Source organism: Brienomyrus brachyistius, chromosome 3 (genome assembly GCF_023856365.1).
Source record: "Brienomyrus brachyistius isolate T26 chromosome 3, BBRACH_0.4, whole genome shotgun sequence".
Lineage (NCBI taxonomy): Eukaryota > Metazoa > Chordata > Actinopteri > Osteoglossiformes > Mormyridae > Brienomyrus > Brienomyrus brachyistius.
This window is the reverse complement of record NC_064535.1, coordinates 36,108,790-36,126,457: the sequence shown is the minus strand read 5'-3', so window position 1 is coordinate 36,126,457 and position 17,668 is coordinate 36,108,790. Positions and strand designations below refer to the sequence as shown.

General features: G+C 52.0%; 1 protein-coding gene across 4 annotated transcripts in view; it reads right to left on the bottom strand.

The window, feature by feature from the left end:
* Positions 1-17,668, bottom strand: part of tbc1d22a (TBC1 domain family, member 22a) — a 56,724-nt gene that overhangs the window by 23,958 nt on the left and 15,098 nt on the right. The window contains exons 6-11 of one of the 4 annotated variants that reach the window (XM_049009316.1): positions 16,543-16,671; positions 15,967-16,029; positions 15,693-15,758; positions 14,059-14,173; positions 9,702-9,808; positions 5,044-5,119 (exon numbers count right to left, since the gene is read on the bottom strand). In XM_049009316.1, the coding sequence (XP_048865273.1) occupies positions 5,044-5,119; positions 9,702-9,808; positions 14,059-14,173; positions 15,693-15,758; positions 15,967-16,029; positions 16,543-16,671 (556 nt within the window). The remainder of the gene's footprint in view (positions 1-5,043; positions 5,120-9,701; positions 9,809-14,058; positions 14,174-15,692; positions 15,759-15,966; positions 16,030-16,542; positions 16,672-17,668) is intronic. The other 3 variants (XM_049009318.1, XM_049009317.1, XM_049009319.1) reach the window with 3 other exon arrangements.

The window sequence follows — 17,668 nt, the reverse complement described above, 5'->3', positions numbered from 1 at the left end:
GGAGCGGCAGGAAGAGTGTGAGGCCGGCATTAAGGTTTAATGGTCCCTCCCCCCCGATCACTTCCACTTATTTGCGCTATGAAATTATTGCTGCATTCATTATGGATGAACCCAAGAAAATCTGATTTAAAAAAACGGGTCTGGAAAAGTGCCTGATGTCCACAGGAGTCCAAAACTCCTAAAGTGAGGTAGCAAAGTCATGAAGCAGGAGGGAGGGAGGGGGATGTGAGACGATGCAGGTGCCCAGTTCCCACCGTCGCGTCAAACGGAGGCAATTTCGCCTGACAACCCTCACGTTATGTTACATTTTGTTGGTCAGATGCTCATATCCAAATCGACATAAATGAGATGGCAGGGTTAGGGTTAGCCAGTGTCTGCAGCAGCTGGGAGTTAAGGGCCTCAGCCTTGGGGTTCAAACCAGCGACCCTCTGATCACAAGCACAGTGTCCTAACCAGCTGAGCCACACATTGGCCCAGCAGTCGTCTGGCAGCTCACCTGGAGCAGAAAGTCCGGGAAACTGCCGCTACCGGAATGAGTCCTTGTTAAAACTCGTTCCCTCATTCACTAACGAGCGAAGTGACATCCAGGTGCACGATAATACGTAGGCGCAGGGATCTCACAAATTAACGAGAGCATCCTGCGGTCGGGAAGCTGGGTTTCGACGAAAGTCATATGAAGAACCAGTGGAGGTTGGAGGATCGATATGAGGAACGCCTAGGAGATCCAGCAGAGTGACATTGGTGCATCACCAGGATCTCTCCTCCACAGCATCTGCTGCCAATCAGACCTCTAACAGGGAGTCCCTGCCCCATTCCACAGGCAGGACCTCATATCCCAGGACAGGGAGGCACTGACCCCAGGGCCGACACGGTCTGGGGAATTAGAGGAGCTCTTATGAACCATAAGCCCCTACAATATGAGCCCAGATGGGACGCTTAGGGACAGCCAGCGGTCGAAGCAGCCAAACAGAAAGACAGGGGCCCTCAAGCATAAGCGAGCCCCCAGTGAAGGTGACTGCCACCCCCAGATTTATCTAGCACCCTCCACACCGCATTAATTTTAATAGTGAACACAGCGATTCTGATGCAGGGCCTCGGAGACGCCATTTAAAGACCTGTGAAATATGGCGCCAGTCTAGGTGGAACAATGAATCTGGGTACGATCCGGAGCGAAGAGCGGACCCGTTCATCACGGCCCCGCCTGGCTGTGAGCTCGCTTGCTGGCTGACATTTTAATCACTGGGACTCATGGGGGTGGGGGGGGGGGCAGCCTGAAACAGCACCGCACTGCAGGGAGGAACAGGGGACATGTCGATGACGGCTTTATTAAAGCCGCGTGACTTGGACCAGCTGGGGGGACACTTCCCAGCAGCCCGATGTGCCCCCCCCCCCATACATTTCTCTTCAAAGCCAAATCCCTACAGCTGAAAATGTCAACGGATACGGGCGCCAACAAGCTGAGCATGATGGGTAATTACACACCATTTAAATGTAATGGGATGGGCGGGGCCACTGTTATCTTAACTCCACCCGAGGGCGATCAGACGGTGTGGCCCTGAGCCAGGAACAAACAGGGAGGGAGGGAGGAACAGAGTGAGGGAGGAGGGGGCCGCTTAACATGCAAGGGGAGACAGCGGGCGGCCACAAATCCGGGCACCCGGCAGTCGCCGTGGGCACAGACCCCAGGCGTGTACAAATAAGTAGGGTTGGCCCAGCTGGCTTGTCCCATCTCCCCTCCCCCCACGCGCTGGAATGTTCTATCCACAGTTACTAGGCACTACTAACTGCCTGAAAATCAGCCAGCTCATCTGCAGGCCAGTGAGCGCAGCTTCTGCGGCCAGCCTCAGGCGCCACGGCAACCACAGCACTTACGCACAAACACGCAGAAACGCGGCATCTCATCTCCGTGAAACTCCTCCAGAGAAGAAGTGCAAGGTGGGCACACAGATGCAAAGAGATGCTACAGGGCAGCACCGCGGCGTCCCACCTCCTCTCCAGCAGACACTGCTCACAGCTCATTAGAGCACCGCGGCTGCCGTTGCTTCATGCATATTACCAATGACAAACTATTTATTACAGAATATTGCAACATTAACCATTCTGGCATTGGGCCCCCTCACTGCACTCATACTCTACAGGCTAATGGGCTACGATCAGACCCATCTGGAAAGAGTTCCATGAAATCGTGTACACTATGCAGTCAACATATGAAAACAATTGCTGTGGAAGGTGAACACCTGGTGGGACTGGTGGGATACATAAGGTGGGACTGGTGAAAATGACGTACGGCAAATGTCACCGCTCACAAGAAGCCACTGAGACATCATTGCTCCCAGAAGCCAAGCTGCAGTCACTCACTGAACAACGAGAGCTCCTGTCCAGTCCATGTGTCACGGCCATTGCCAAGGAACAGCTCACCCTCTCGCCCAGATATTAATCTCACCCGTCACCTGGAATTACAGCACACCCTTTCCGATAGTAATCTGGCACTTCGAGGGATTACGGACCTCTCAACTCAATATTAATCTAAAGCGTGACGTGACACGGAGACAAGGACACCCCTGACCTTCCTATTAATCTAGCCTGTCAGCGCCACCCACAGACATGGAGCAAGGTGACGGGCAGGTCAATTAGAGCGGCAGAACGGAGAGGCATGCAGTGCACACAGGCCTCAAACACAAGCAGCGAGTCAGAACCCAAACGACAAGACAGAGAAAACTCACTCTCACCACAGCCCAGGAACCCAAACTGAAATCCAGCAACTGAAATCCTGCAGCTGAAAATCCCGCAGCTGAAAACCCCGCAGCTGAAAACCCCGCAGCTGAAATCCCGCAGCTGAAATCCAGCAGAAATTGTCAAAAATATTTGGGGGGCAATTTCTGCCCCTACTGTCTTAAATGGGGGAATTTTTCAAAAATAACAATTGATACATAAAATTTCTGTTTTTAAAGTGAAATGAGCCCCGATTAAATGCGTAATCATCACTTTATACCAACATAAATGTAATAAATGGTAATAAGTAAATAAAAAGCATAGAACTGCTGTTACAATGAGAAGTGTACAGCCATCGGTACACGAAGAGAACAGCACTTGAATGTGAGAGTAAGCAGTTCTATTCAGGTCTTTGTTTAATTCTTAATAGCCTTTGTATATACTTATAATGCATAAGTTTATAGATAAAGTGAAAGCTTCATTATAGTCTTTCAAATTAACTAATTTACAGTCTTTTTTAAACATTCACTTTAGAAACTGCTGAAGGTCTATTAAACATATTTGGCGAAATGAAAGGCGGTGTTTTGCAACTGGAAATGCAAACCGGTCCCTGAAACAAAATAAAACAAATTACAATATTTTTAACCTGTGCACCATTCGGTAATGTTTAAACATGAAATGGAACAAGTACCAATTATTTTTAGTCTCCATCAACGACCCCATGAGCCCGAGTGCTTTGACTTTAGCAGTGGATTCTGGGATTCTGTGTAACATCACAAAAGAAGCTCTGGCATTGTTATTTGCTCTGGCAAATGGAAAGACACGGGAACCAAACCTCAGAAATGGGAACACATGGGAACCGGATCTCGGAGGTGAGAACGCAGGGGAACCGCCTTTGAGATAGGAACACACGGGAACCAAACCTCAGAAATGGGAACACATGAGAACCGGATCTCGGAGGTGAGAACGCAGGGGAACTGCCCCTTGGAGACAGGAACACATGGGAACTGTACATCTGAATAGGAACACATGGGAACTGCACCTCTGACTAGGAACACATAGGAACCATTCCTCAGAAATGGTAACACACAGGAACCACACCTCCGAATTGGGAACAGACAGGAACCACTCTTCAGAGGTGGGAACTCAAGGGAACCGCACCTCACTGCTAAATAAGGACGAGCAGCAGTGAGGATGCATATGGCTTGGGCTCCAGGACAGGTAATGCAAAGAGATCACGCTGAAATGGGAACTGCTTACACGGCAAGTGCACAGCAGAACATGGATTCATGCTGTTGAGGGGCACTGCTCCGGGTGTGTGTGTGTGTGTGTGTGTGTGTGTGTGTGTGTGTGTGTGTGTGTGTGAGCGAACAGGAGCCCAGGAAATACCATCGATACAACATTCCAAAAGGCTGATGGCTGCGGAGAGATACGATTGATGTATTATATATTCCATTATAGCCGAGGATGTAAATTACAGAGCCGATCCCGTGCCAGCTAACGCCTGATTAAGTCTGACATTGTACATTGTTAAAAGAAGGCAATTTTTAAATAAAAGCGGCGCGATTTGGTGCTCAGATCCGCTCTCAGCAGCGGAGAACGTGTCTCTCAAGCGGCTTAAAAATAACCCCTGTCCCCATTTGCGTTGGTGCCTTGGTTTCTGAGGGAGGCCCAGCCCGACTGCGATGGCCGTAGGTATAAAAATGTGCCGACCACCTCGCGCCATTGGAGGTGGGGGGGGGGCACCTGAAACACCAAGGACGAACGCTGACCCACGCAGATGCTGGTTCTACAAAGAGGCTTAAGCAGACTGATCCCGAAGCAGGAGAGGGGAGACACTCAAACAGCGCCCTCTACACGCCCCTGTCAGCATTCCGCATAGATTCCAGATTCCCTTCATTAACCAGATCACGTTTTAACCCGCAGCTCAGCCAGCATTCCTCTGCTGTTTCCGAAGAAAGGAGTCTGCATGATACAGCCCCCCCCATAAGATGACAGTGGTGTCCAGAACTGACAGTCTACTCGCTGTGACAAGTCCAGTATGAGACGACCCATTAGCGCCCCCTACTTTAGTGCAACCAGAACAGCGGTGAAAAGAAAGGGCAGCTTTCGTGACGTTAACTGGATTCGAGAGTGTGGCATTAGCTTGGATTATCCTTCAATGAAGACTCGACAAACAGGAACTCAGCCAATCCTTTAATGGCTGGCTCTCACCCGGGACTTCTAAGGACAGAAGCCACTCACTTGGGGACAAAACAGGTAGCCCCTCTCACCTTGGGCCCTTCAAGCAGTTGGTGCCCCCCCCGCAGCGAGGTCTGTGTTCCCACTCACCGTCAATGCGGCTGACAAGCTCTTCCAAAGCCTTGACTTTGCGCTGGATGCCAGGTTGGGCGAAGGTGTAGTTATCCTGGGGAGACAGAAGCAAAGCGGCAGGCTCAGGCAGCGGCATGCGGCTCTCCACTCCGGCGACCCCCCCACCGCCTGTGGCCCCCAGTACGCCGCAGGGTAACCCCGCAGACAGCTTTACACAGGGAGATTTCACAGGCTTCGCACATTTGTCACGTTCAGAAAGTCAGTGAGGATGACAGGGGCTGTAAAAAGGGTCTCTGGTCTGCAGTAATGCGGTCATTCAAAGATAGAGGAACAGGCCACATGGCCGTCCCCTCCACACACACACACACACACACACACACACACACATTCCACTGTGCTCCCCTGCCCCCCCAGCACTGCAAATATTATTAATTAAGTCATGATATTTATCTTGAGGCTCCTACCCAGGGGACACTAATAACCACACTCATTTACCAGCATAACAGCATAAGACTGAGCAGGTTGGCCCGGAGGAGCAACAGAGGAGCAACAGAGGAGGCAAAGAGGAGAACCAGAAAAGGTTCAGAGGAGGCATGGCGTAGGCATGAAGGAATCCCAGAGAAGGTCCATGGGAGGACCGGACACGGTCTGGAGGAGGTACGAATGACACGTGGATGAGGCCTGGAGGAGGCCTAGAGGAGGTCATGGGGCGAGAGAACACACAGCCATGCGTCAGCGTGATGTGGCATTTGCGGGGCTGGTCTGACTGGCTCTCTGCGGGCGGGTGGGTCAGCGAGGGATCATACTGCAGGCCGATGGCATGCCGGAATGAAGGTCAACCATGATGGAGCACAGCATAGCTCTGCTCAACACGCACGGTCACCGATATCGATGAATTATATTGCCGATGCTGGGGCATGTTTCACGGCGATTAATACGGAGGAGTGCCGCCGGGGGAGGGAGGCTGAAGGATTGCCAGCCTCACTGTGGACAGGGGACCAACTGCGTGGGCGAGTTATGAACAGGCGGAAAGAACCAGGACATAAAAAAAAGAACGACGACGACGCGGATGGTCAGACATGATAAAACACTAAGCATTCCCGAGAGACCCGCTGCGAGGGGGAGCAGAGACAGGTGTCACACAGCAGGGAGGGGGGAGGGACTGTGCCCAGTGAGGGCTGCAGCTGGGTGTGGGATTGGGAATCGGGGCTCAGTGGGCGTGTCCTATAGTAAGGCACAGGTGGTACAAACCAATGATCTTGGCACCTGACTTTGCCACACCCACCAAACTGCCCAACTCCCAGGCAGTCATCATTTTTCCGCTTATTACACTGAGCATGACGACAGTGGGGCACAGAAAAACCTCGAAAAACCCAGAAACACTCATACCTGCCTGATTCATTCAGAATTATTTGACTCAGCAGATTTCATTTTAACAGCCAATTTAGTGACGGGAACACGTACGCAGCCTTTGGGGGGGGGGGATGCCCCCCACATCACTGCATTTCGTCCCTGTTTTTGTTTTTTGGGCCAGCTGTGATCCCCGCTTCGTTAGTTGTCATGGATATGGGCATGTGGAAGGTAGATTACACACACAGCCAAACATAAATTAATGTAATTACTCACGTCGGTGGCTAAGTTAAGCGGTCGGGTTGGATATTGGAGATGTGGGGGTGTGTGACAGACTAACGACACAGGGGGAGGGGCTAATAGACTCATTACTGGTCCTCATTTCGAAACACCCCTGATCTCCTGAGAAACAGCAGGAGGGTCAGGGCACCAACGGGAAAGGCTGCCGATGGTGTTTCCTGCCAATAGGGGGCAGCGTGATCGTTGGCTCGGCTGGCAGGCCCTCATCCCCACCCCCCCCGGCCGTGCTGCTCTATCTACCATGGAGCTTAGCCTCTCCACTCTGCATGCAAAGGACCTCAGATAGCGTACTTCTCCCCTGAAGCTCGGCCATCACCAGCAGCCCTGTCCTTACAGAGATGGAGGTCTCACAGATGCTGTGTGTGTGTGTGTGTGTGTACCAGTCGTTCAGGTTGGGCCACACCGCTTCAGTGAGTGGAAGCTTCCAGCAGGCCACCAGAGTTAGACTTGAGGTCTGACTGCCACGCCTAGTCAGCAGGCTCGGTTTATCCGTGAGTAAATCTACATCACACCATCACCAAAGCACGCAGTTAATTCATGAACAATCGGTGGTCTAATGGGGCCCCAGGATGGGGCCCCTGTGTTTCACAACAAAGGTTTCTAATTGGAGTGTAAATCTCCAACACCGTGAGATGAACGCAAAATTGAAGCAACAGCGACAGACGATACAATGGCGATTACAGTGAAATCCCAAAGAGCGGGTCAGCTTTCTATTTTTACTGTTTAATTGTCTGCCCCGATAATCACCGGTGTGGTGCGGGGACGGCGGGACACGGGGGATGGCGGGACGTGGGGGGTTATGGGACGCGGGGGACGGTGGGACGCGGGGGGTTATGGGACGAGGGGGATGACGGGACGCGGGGGGTTGCGGGACGAGGGGGATGGCGGGACGTGGGGGGCTATGGGACGTGGGGGGTTATGGGATGCGGGCGATGGCGGGATGCGGCGGGTTGTGGGACACGGGGGACGGCAGGATGTGGGCGATGGCAGGACGCGGGGGAAAGCCAGCAAGCAGAAAAACACGACTTAGGCGTCAGCCAGGAACACGGCCTGTCACGTATGACCGACGGGTGAAACGGAGACTTCAGTGCACCAGTCAGCACCGCCAAAACCACAATTTGATTTTGGCTGACGGCAGGGCATTCAAAAAAAAAAAAAAACAATCAAATGAAAATGCACGCCGCGGACATTATCGCTAGCACCGCGAACAAATAAACTCCGGTAGGCACACTGGGAGGGGAACAGACACACCTGACAAGTCAGCAGCTGCCATAAGAATGTATCGCTGTCCCAAGAGGAAACCGTATTTATTTGTGAAATTAGTACAAAAGGCTGCAACACCCACCCCCCACTCTGCCCCCTTCTGGCCACGGGAGCAGGTGTGCACTCCCCCGCTCCGAGCTGGACTGAACAGCTGATACAGCGACCTTGACTCCAGCTAATTATGAGTGGGACACCGGGGAATGCGTGCTCTCCCTTGGTGATTTATAAACAATTTTAACAGTTTTGAACTCTATTATGACCTTAATTAGTTTGTGATCCTTCAGCCCCCCCCGGCTCCCTCCTCCCATTGCCTTGATCTCCGAGCTGCTTGAGGATGGTGAGAGCGGAGGTGGCTTAGAAGCAGGCCGTTAATCTTACTAAGGCAGCGTCGCCGTGCATTGTGGGTAAGCAGGCCGGGTTCCAGAGGAGTGCCAGCATATAAATCAGAGCACGCCGGGAAAAAGTGAAAGTTTAAATGAAAGCAAAACCAGACTGATATAACTGGGTGCTTCATCACCGGCAAAATAATCAATGTGAATGGAAAATGCTGTAACCTGACGGGGGAGCGGTGCATTCTGGGTACCCAGCTATGCGCGCTCTTCATCGCACATGCCAAAAATGTAGCACGACATCACTGCACCCCTGCCAAATCTGCTATGGGGTGCATGTCAGGCAACAGGGGACACTGTAGCGGTCAACAGGGGGCATAGTGCTGAAAGTGCAGGGTCATATTCCGGCTCAGTAAGGGCGGAAAAATAATTGCATCATGATATTTGAAATTTTTCCAATCGTGCACCTGGACAAAATCTGCGGCAGAGCAAAGTAGCAATATAGTGGAGCGGTGGGTAGAATATAGAGAAAGGTCCAGCAACTGTGGAGGCTGGGATTGTACAACATCTCAAGCCATAGCCTCATACAAACAAGTAAGATCGGAGGCAAAGGAGCCGACTAAAGACGGTTTTCTCACACTGCCTCCTGGTGGACATAACATTTATTCCTTCAGGTCAACGTTAAATAAGCACACAAATATGAGCAGCAACACCGCTTGTGCAGCAACAGCACAGGTACGTGCCCACGACAGAGGCTCCAAAGTGCTGAACGCGACGTGTCATTTCGTGGAGTTCGGTGAAGGTGTGTCGGAAAAGAGAAGTAAGACGGTGACCTTTGCTTTTGATGCTTGGTGACTTCCTGAGCTCCGATAAAAGCACTGAAAGGTCGCCCCCCTGCCCCACCCCCCTCGCCAGTACTGCGCAATTTACTCAAACTAAACATCAGTTAGGAAAGGGAACCCCTAGTGCAGCCCGTGTGGTCGGGAATCCAAAAGGCCGCTTCAGATGTCGTTAGCGGGAGGGCCGTTCCAGCCGCCAGGAACCTTCCGGAATGGGCGGGGGGCATTCAGGGGTCACCCTGGGAACCTCGAAACACGGTGCCCCCTCCCTCCACGCATCAAACTCCCCAACACCCATGGAGGCCGGGAATGGGGGGGGGCACATAGCCAGGGCACAGTGAGTGACTGGGTGGGAGTGTGTCGATGGTGTCTGCGTGTCTATTTCTGTGTCTGCCTGTGTATGTCTGTATGTGTACAAACTTGCATTGTACTGGCCTCACAGAAGGGTGCCCCTTTCTCTGGGCCAGATTGGAGGTGCTCACACACACACACACACACACACACACACACACACTCACTTACTCAGACACAGACACACAAATACGCACACGCACTCCCCAGCCCTCCCCCAGCCCCTCCCACCCCCCCGCCATACCTGGATGCCGTCCAGCAGCTTGCTCATGCACCAGAAGCTGTCAGCTTCAATGTCGCGCAGCTCCTGCTCCTTCAGGCTGGACACATCGAAATGCTCCACCTCGTCCTCTGGGGGCAGAGTAGAGATGGAGGGGGGCTCAGTTTCATGCTGACGACCTTCGATCTCCCTACTATTCCCATGGAAAGTCAGGCAGAAGCCGGAACCATTGGGAGCGCTCCCAGATCAGGCCCACAGAGGGCAGGCTGCTCCTGGGGGCACATGACTGCAGCCCGCCATGGAGGTGAGGCACAGCATCACTCAGGTTCCAGGAGAGGGTCCAGGGGAGGGACCCAGGAACCCAGGAACCCAGTACAGATGGAACCAGAGACCATCCCTGGTGCCAGATGAGCGACTGGTCCCCACTAGTTCACTGGCTAGTTGAACTGAGGGGATGGGGGATGACGTGGGGGGGCAGGCACACTCATTCACTTCACTATGCCCAGCTGATTCCAACTTTCTTCTGGTCTAGAGCGTCTGACTGGATCGGCACTTTCAGTTGTCAGTTCTGTCATGTGGGAACTAATCAGAAATCTAATGGCTATGACACCAATGGGAGAGGACATGCCCCCAAAGGGTGAGGGACTCGGCACCTGAGGTCCGCACCTCGCAGGTAATCGGCCTCGCTGCAGCATCTGGGCGCACCCTGAGCCTCCGTGTACCTAGCTCTGCTTAATGGGCACTAATTAGATTGCACAGAGCTCTAATCAAAAGCACAGATAATTAATGAAGGAGCTTTCCAAGCCAACCAGGCTAATCGGCCTTTTAGCGGCAGGAAGTAAGCCGACCGGCGTAAGTGTTTCGGTTAATACAAAAGGGGTTTGGCCAGGGGCCTGTTCTGGCTCGAGACGCCAGCCGAGATGGAGTGGGCGTGGCTTCAGAGCGTGTGACTGGGAATCTCCGCCAATTATCTGGGGTGCATTCAGTCAGGTCTCACCACGCCACGACGCAAGAGCTATGTTCTGTCCTCCAATGACAGAATTGGTCGGGAAGGGTGCCAGAGGGGCCAATCATAATTAGCCAATAATACGTTTTGAATTGGGGAATGGCAGGGCAGTGGGCCAATCAGTTTTCAGGTGGGGCCAGTTCCCCTTGTAGTCCCACCCCTGGCTCCCTCTGGATGGCAGACGGCAGAGCCATGGCTGGGTAGGGATAATGGCCACCAGATTTGCCTCTGTTCAGGTGGCTGCAATACAGCTGCGAGAGCACAAGCCTCCTGCAGCCTCAGAGCAGACTCCCTCACGTTGACAATCATCTGCGTTTGTTTACTGGGAGAACTGTGTGTGCAAAGGGCCAGTATTAATCCCATTTTCCCAGCAAATTCAGGTTTGGCTACAGCAGCAGGGGCAGAACTACATGTGCACGCCTCTCACTACTACGCTCCTGCTGAAAATACAGTATTTACAACAACACTGCAGAAATATTCGCTTGCTTTACTAAAACTAAATTTTAAAGGGGAACAAAAAAAGAGTTTCAAAAAAGGATATCTGTGACGTGTACTGTGAGTCCATTAAGGAATTAATGCAACAATGCGGCAGCTAAAAGTCACAGGGTTAGGGAAAGACGCATCACTGCCACCAACCCAAAGCCCGGTGACCCCATAACGACAAACACTGTATAAAGGAATTATCTGTGTTTTCATAAATAAATTAACAGGGGAGTAAAGGTCCAACCAATCATGTGGCCTACAGCCTTTAAGAAAAGACACCCACAATAGTTACAAATGACATTAGGTTAAGTCTGATCTATTGCATTTGCAAAAAAGTCCAATTTTTCAATTCATAAATCTGTGCAGAAATTCAATTTATAGCTTTTTATAGCAAACTAATTAACTAATGCCCAAAATATTCAATAACTATGATTAGTCATTAAAAAAAGTATGGCTTCATAAAAAAGACAAGTTCTCTATTAATTTCAGCTCTACATCACATTATCTGATACGTTAGATATAGAACTGTAAAACTAGATTAATGTCAGCCTGTACCTAGCACAGCAAACTGTAATTGAACTTTCTGCCGCACAAATTTAATACGCGCTACGCTTGGATGGATAATAAATACGATCATATTTATACCAGCGCAACGAAACGGGGAACAGGATTTCTGCACGCTGACATCGGCTTCACGCACACCGCGGTGGGCTCTCAGCTCTCAGGAAATCGGCTTGCCGCTGACGACGCGGATCGGTGGCAAGTCGCGTCATTTGAGGGAGCTGCTCTTTGAAGGAGATATATCTAAATCGCCAAAAAACTGCTGTATTCAGGAGACAACGGAGGACTCGGCACAGGACGGGCGATCTGAACAGGGGACAGGCTGACAGGAACAGGCGTTAAACGCGTTAAAGCCCAAACTAGTCCTTATTAGCTCAGTCTGTCTCTACTGGGAAATTACAGGCACATGCCGTACGCGAGACGTGCACCAGGTGGCACAGGTAGAGGGCACCACCAGCCACCTGATACCCTTTCAAAAGTTGGCTCATGTGACGACAGAGGGTCTTCCTGTTCCTGGGCGTGGCTTGCACACTGGGGCACGATAAACCCGCTGAAGAGCCAAGTCGCCTTAGAGAATGGATTCTGAACATGCCCTGCGGAGGGCGTGCCGCGCACCCACGAGCACTCTCATTTTAACTCTGATTACTTAGATGGATGGGTCACTACCCCTCTCGTCGTTATAGCGCCACCTATAGTCTGGATGCCTAAAAGACTGCAGTAGGAATAAACAGAGAAGAAGAAAAGTGAGGAAGAGGGGCGAGGGATAGAGGAGAGGAAGAAGAGAGGATGAGGAGGAAGGAAGAACGGCGGCATCACCCTCACACTGCCCCCATATCGCGATTAAAGCTCCTTGGTTTCAGTCCCCCCCCCCCCCCCCCCAGAGCTCCCCCGTCAGACCTGCATCGCAATCCATCCCCGTTCAGGAAAACGACAGGAATGTGCACTTCACAGTGATAAAGGAAAGGTGTGATTGCTTTGCTTTGTTTGGAGGGACAGAAAACGGGACAGCATTCTTTCTGAAGGGAGGGGTTTGCTCTTTCAGCCCCCCTCCCCCAAGTTATTAGTTAGATTTAATTCACTCACTTATCATCACTTTTGCTAAATATTTTTAATTTCCACGGAAACTTGTGTTTATTGAAGCAAAATACATTTCACATAATTATTGCCTTCTGGTAGACGGAAGGCATTTTCTACGATAAACAGTTTCTAAAAATTGCTCATTTAAAAACTCAAAGATCTCAGTGACAAGCAGACAGTTCGTTAAATAAATTAGGGGTGTATCTACAGCTCTGAATAATGGCTGAAAACAAACAGCTCATTTGCATGTCTGCCTTGGGGGCCTGTGATGCCAAACTACAAAGACCCTTTAGTGGGGCCCCAGTACATCATGTGATTCCTTGGCTTAAGGACAACTCACAGCATTTACGTGGCATTTGAAAGAGGGTCCTGACATGTCCTAATGACCGTGACCGATTCAAACCAAATGGAAGAGCAGTATCACTGAATGACACCCAATTTCAAGCTTGGCTCACTGCTGCCTCTACTGGTTGTCCGAGGAATTACAGCCCCCGGGCTGCCCTGCCGGCCGGCCTTCGGGACCAGTGCCCTGCAGTACATTCTCCAGCCCCCGGCCATGTACGCAATCCCCACACCCACGCAACAGTACGGAGACACGGACGATCGGATCAGACATGATCTCTCATCTGTGTCCTTCATCGTCAGAGGTGAACACTTTCAACAAACAATGAATCTTCCTGACAGCATAAAACAAACAGCAAGCTTCGCTTAACTGGAAACAGGCTCCGTAATCATACATCTGTCAACAGAAGTGTTATACACAGCTCACAGCCACAAGCAATCACACCAACAATCAACAAAGCGACAAGAGACCCGGCTTAATTTACCACCGACTTATAACACACATTTTAACGATCTTTCGCCTCCCCTTCTAAACTTCCGTAGAACACAAAGTGCTTTAAATGAAGCGGCAGGATTACAGACATCGTAAGAAATTTTTATTGTCAAGCGAGGACAGGATCTAAATAAATATGCTAACAGCTCTCCAAACTCCATCGAGCTCACCGGGCCGGCTACCCTGACAACAGGAAATGAGGCCAGCCCCCTCCTAGCGTGACAAGAATATCTGTGATGCTCCCTGGCAAAACAATTTCTGTGGTCTTTTAGCAGACGCACCAAACCGAGAGGTTGGTGTTCAGGCTGCTCCAGCCAGGTAGGAGGGCAGTAGATGCTCGGCCTGCTCCAGCCAGGTAGGAGGGTAGTAGACGCCTGGCCTGCTCTGTCCTGGTGGCCAGACGGGGGCTCCGTACTCACCGATGTACTCGAAGACGAAGACCACGAAGAAGGGCGTGACCAGGTCATTGATGCCCTGCACATAGCCACTGGCTGGGTGCCGGATGGCCCAGATGAAGAGGACCCTCTCGAAAATCTGATGGGGAAGAGGAAGAGGAGGATGAAGGCAGAGGCAGCGTTACCCACACTTATAGCCGTGTTAGGTGTTACGGTGCAGAAAGCAGGACATGCATCCATCACAACTGGGGGCCCCTTCATGAGGTAGTTTAGGGTTAGTAATGTTAGTAATCTGGGGAGGGGTCGACATGGTCAGCGCTCTACGGGGAGGGTGTAAGTGAGGCGTGTAAACGAGTTTGCCCGCATGTTGGGCCGCGTCACAGGATAACACCCTCTAAAGAAGCGCTTACACTTCCGGTAGGGATGTACAATGTCCCTTCTGGCATGGAACTTCAGACAAACTAAAAAGGATCTGTTTGCACTTTCCGGAGGATGCCTATCGCAAGCTTTCCGAAACTTGGCATTCCGACTGTCTGATTCCCTAACGGCATCGAGAAATTCATGGAAGTTTGGACGAGCTGTCAGACAGTCTAGATGACAGGGGTTAAAAGCTGAACCTCTTGCACCAGTTCCTATGTTTCGTGCCAGTCTCAGTCGGTCACGCCAGTCTCAGTCGGTCACGCCAGTCTCAGTCGGTCACGCCAGTCTCAGTCGGTCACGCCAGTCTGTCAGCACAGCAATCCCGCCACATCCGGCAGACGACCTTCCCCCAGATCGCACGGATCATCCTGGCTCGCCGCTTATCCGAGCGCTGCTCTCCAGTGTGCCTCTCCTCCACGCCAGCGAGGCCCTGGCAGCCACCACCTCGGACAGCCACTCAGCTCAGATGCTAAACCCAGCCGTCAGTACGACGTCGCCTCCGCGTGGCGTCCAGATCTCCCGCGATGCCACAGGAGAGACTGAGCGGCTGGAATCACTACCCCACCCGGCTGCACCCGTCGTGGCATTTTACGTTTCTGCCGAGAGCCGAAATTTAAACAAAAGAAATTTACATTTTGCAGCCAAGTGTCTCATCCTGTTTTGGTCTGTCAGACGGACAAAAAAAAAAGCAGAAACATTTTAAGGTAAGAATATATTCTGAAGGGGAATCAGATTGAAAACTGTGTGGTTGCACAGCCTGGAATCAGGCACTAATGCAGGCAGCGTTGAATGCATGATCAGGTCCTGGCAGGACTCGAGTTCCTCACTGGGGGAGTATCTGCCTGGGTGCAGGGGGGTAGAGGAGGGAGAGGGTTTTCGGGGACCGGGACGGACCTGTGACTCAGGAGGGGCATGATTAGTATTCACCCTCTGTGGCCCCTACGCCACGTGCAAACAGACCGAGGCATTCACAGCCGGCGCACAAACAAGGCGGGGTGTCTGGGACAACATGCCCAAGAAAATACGCCCAAATAATGAGAGGATCTGTTTCCGTGAGAAAACAAAACGAAAGCAGGCTTTTTCCCCAGATGGCCAAGTAAATAGCGCAGCACCGCCCTATCACCAGCGAATGACGGTTATGTTCTGGAGTATCGACGTTTCGGTCACGCGGGCTTGCCGATGGCGTGTGCGTGCGTGCATGAGCAGGGGGACCCCGGCCACAAGGGGGCGCATCTCACCTCTTGCACGGAAGCTTGTTGAAAGAGAGGAATGAGAGGATTAGTTCTCGGTATGTCAATGTGAATCTGTGGAAAAGAACACAAAGAAACCAGCGGAGGAGGGGTTAACCAACGAACCAGCCAATAGAGGGACAGAGGCGGGTTAGTGGAGCCAAGTTGACCAATCAGGGCCTGCCTGACAGAAAGAGAGGAGGGGACAGTTGGGCAGGGTGACTGCAGGGGTGCGGTTGGCATGCTTCGGGGGGTGGACCCCACCAGGCCTCGCCTCGCTTACCTCAGTGACCCTCGGCTGCAGGATTAAACTTTCCGGATTCATCCGGGGAATATCTATGTGGATCTGACGGCATGGAGAGAGACATTAACACGCGGGGGGGAGAGGCCGGGCCGGCCTGATGTGACAAGACCCAGTCACACACCCCCACACTCAAGACATGCGAGTGTAGAATCACGGGGGCCTTCGAGAGGGGCTATGGATGGGGCATGTCCCTGGGCTCTTGCTACTGCAAGCAGCTGATTGGACAGGAAGACAGCCTGGAATGCACTGCTATGTTTATCTTTAATTTATGCATATTTGCTGTTCATGAGAAGGTGACGAAACAAGAGGGCAACTAAGAGCCCCAGTTTGGCCCTGGGGGGGTGGGGCAGGAGACTGGTCCCCAGGTGAACTGGCTTTTGGTCAATGAGCCCTCCTTGTGTGTGTGACAGCCTTGAAGGGAGGCCATTATTGACACAGATAACAGGACGACAGTCTTGCAGCAGAAGGCCTACCTTCATTTAGCTACCAGCTCACCATGGACTGTTGTAGAAGATTCTATATGTGAGGCAGCTTCCTCAAGGCTAAGGCCATTACCTGTCTGTAGGTGTCCTGGTGGTGCTCGTCGTTGCGGGAGTCGTAATACTGCTCGATGAAGCCGAAGTACTCTTGCCTCTTCCTTTGCAGAGTACTTTCCCGCCGCTCGGCGTTGGCCGGGAGGTAGCCCTACGGGGAGCATGGAGGGTCAAACAGAGCGCACCGTCAGGGTCGAACCGATTTGCGGCGAGGAGGATGGGGGAGAGTGAGAGAAGCAGGGGACAGAGAGGAGGGGAAAAGAAGGTAAAGAGGATGGGGACAGTGAGGAGGGGGTGGGTTGGGAATGGCGAGGAGGGCAGAGAATACGAGGAGGGGAGAGGATGGCGAGGAAGGCATGGGACAGGGAGGACGGCGAGGGGGGGGGGGTCGACCCCCAACCATTACACAACCATGACAGATATTCCACACTGAAGGTGTAGAGTGTTAATAAATCCACACCAGCCTAAGTCTCCATCTCGCGGGACACGACGAAACCAAAACCCAAGCATGTGATAACAGGTCAAAAGAACCTTCTGGAAGGTAACGGCCCATTTCTGGCCGCCATCCGGCGATGATTTCATTGCCAAGCTGAGCCCTTGTTCCCGATCACCGCCGAAATGCAGAGCAGATGTCGGCGGCAGAAAGGCTAGACTCCTGATAAAATAACTGATTACCGGAGAAGTCAGAGCTGCAGAAAGTCATTAATCTCCCGACCGGCTCCCCATCCAGATGCGTGACAGGACTGGACGCTCTCCACAGCAAGATGTATGCTCACTGCGCAGCCCCTTCACACCAGTAAGGGGGGCAGTTTGCACCAGTCAGGGCAATTAAGCTGGCCACTTAACAAACTTTGTTGGTTTTGGTTCCCAAAACACAAACGCTATAGACTTATAGATGCTGTGGAGCCAAGGGGGGGCACACGCAGGCTCCACACGCCAGATCCCCCTCCCCCCTCCGGACCACAAAAGCTCTCTGTTTCATGAGCCTAGCCCACTCGCATTCATCTTCAGACTGCGCAACCTGCAAACCCACAAAGACGCAGCAGCGTGAAGGATCGTGAAAACATGGTGCCGATCCGAAAAGGGCTGCCAAAGCAGAAATGATTTATTTACAGAGCATCTGGATAAGACTCAGATTAAAAGCATGT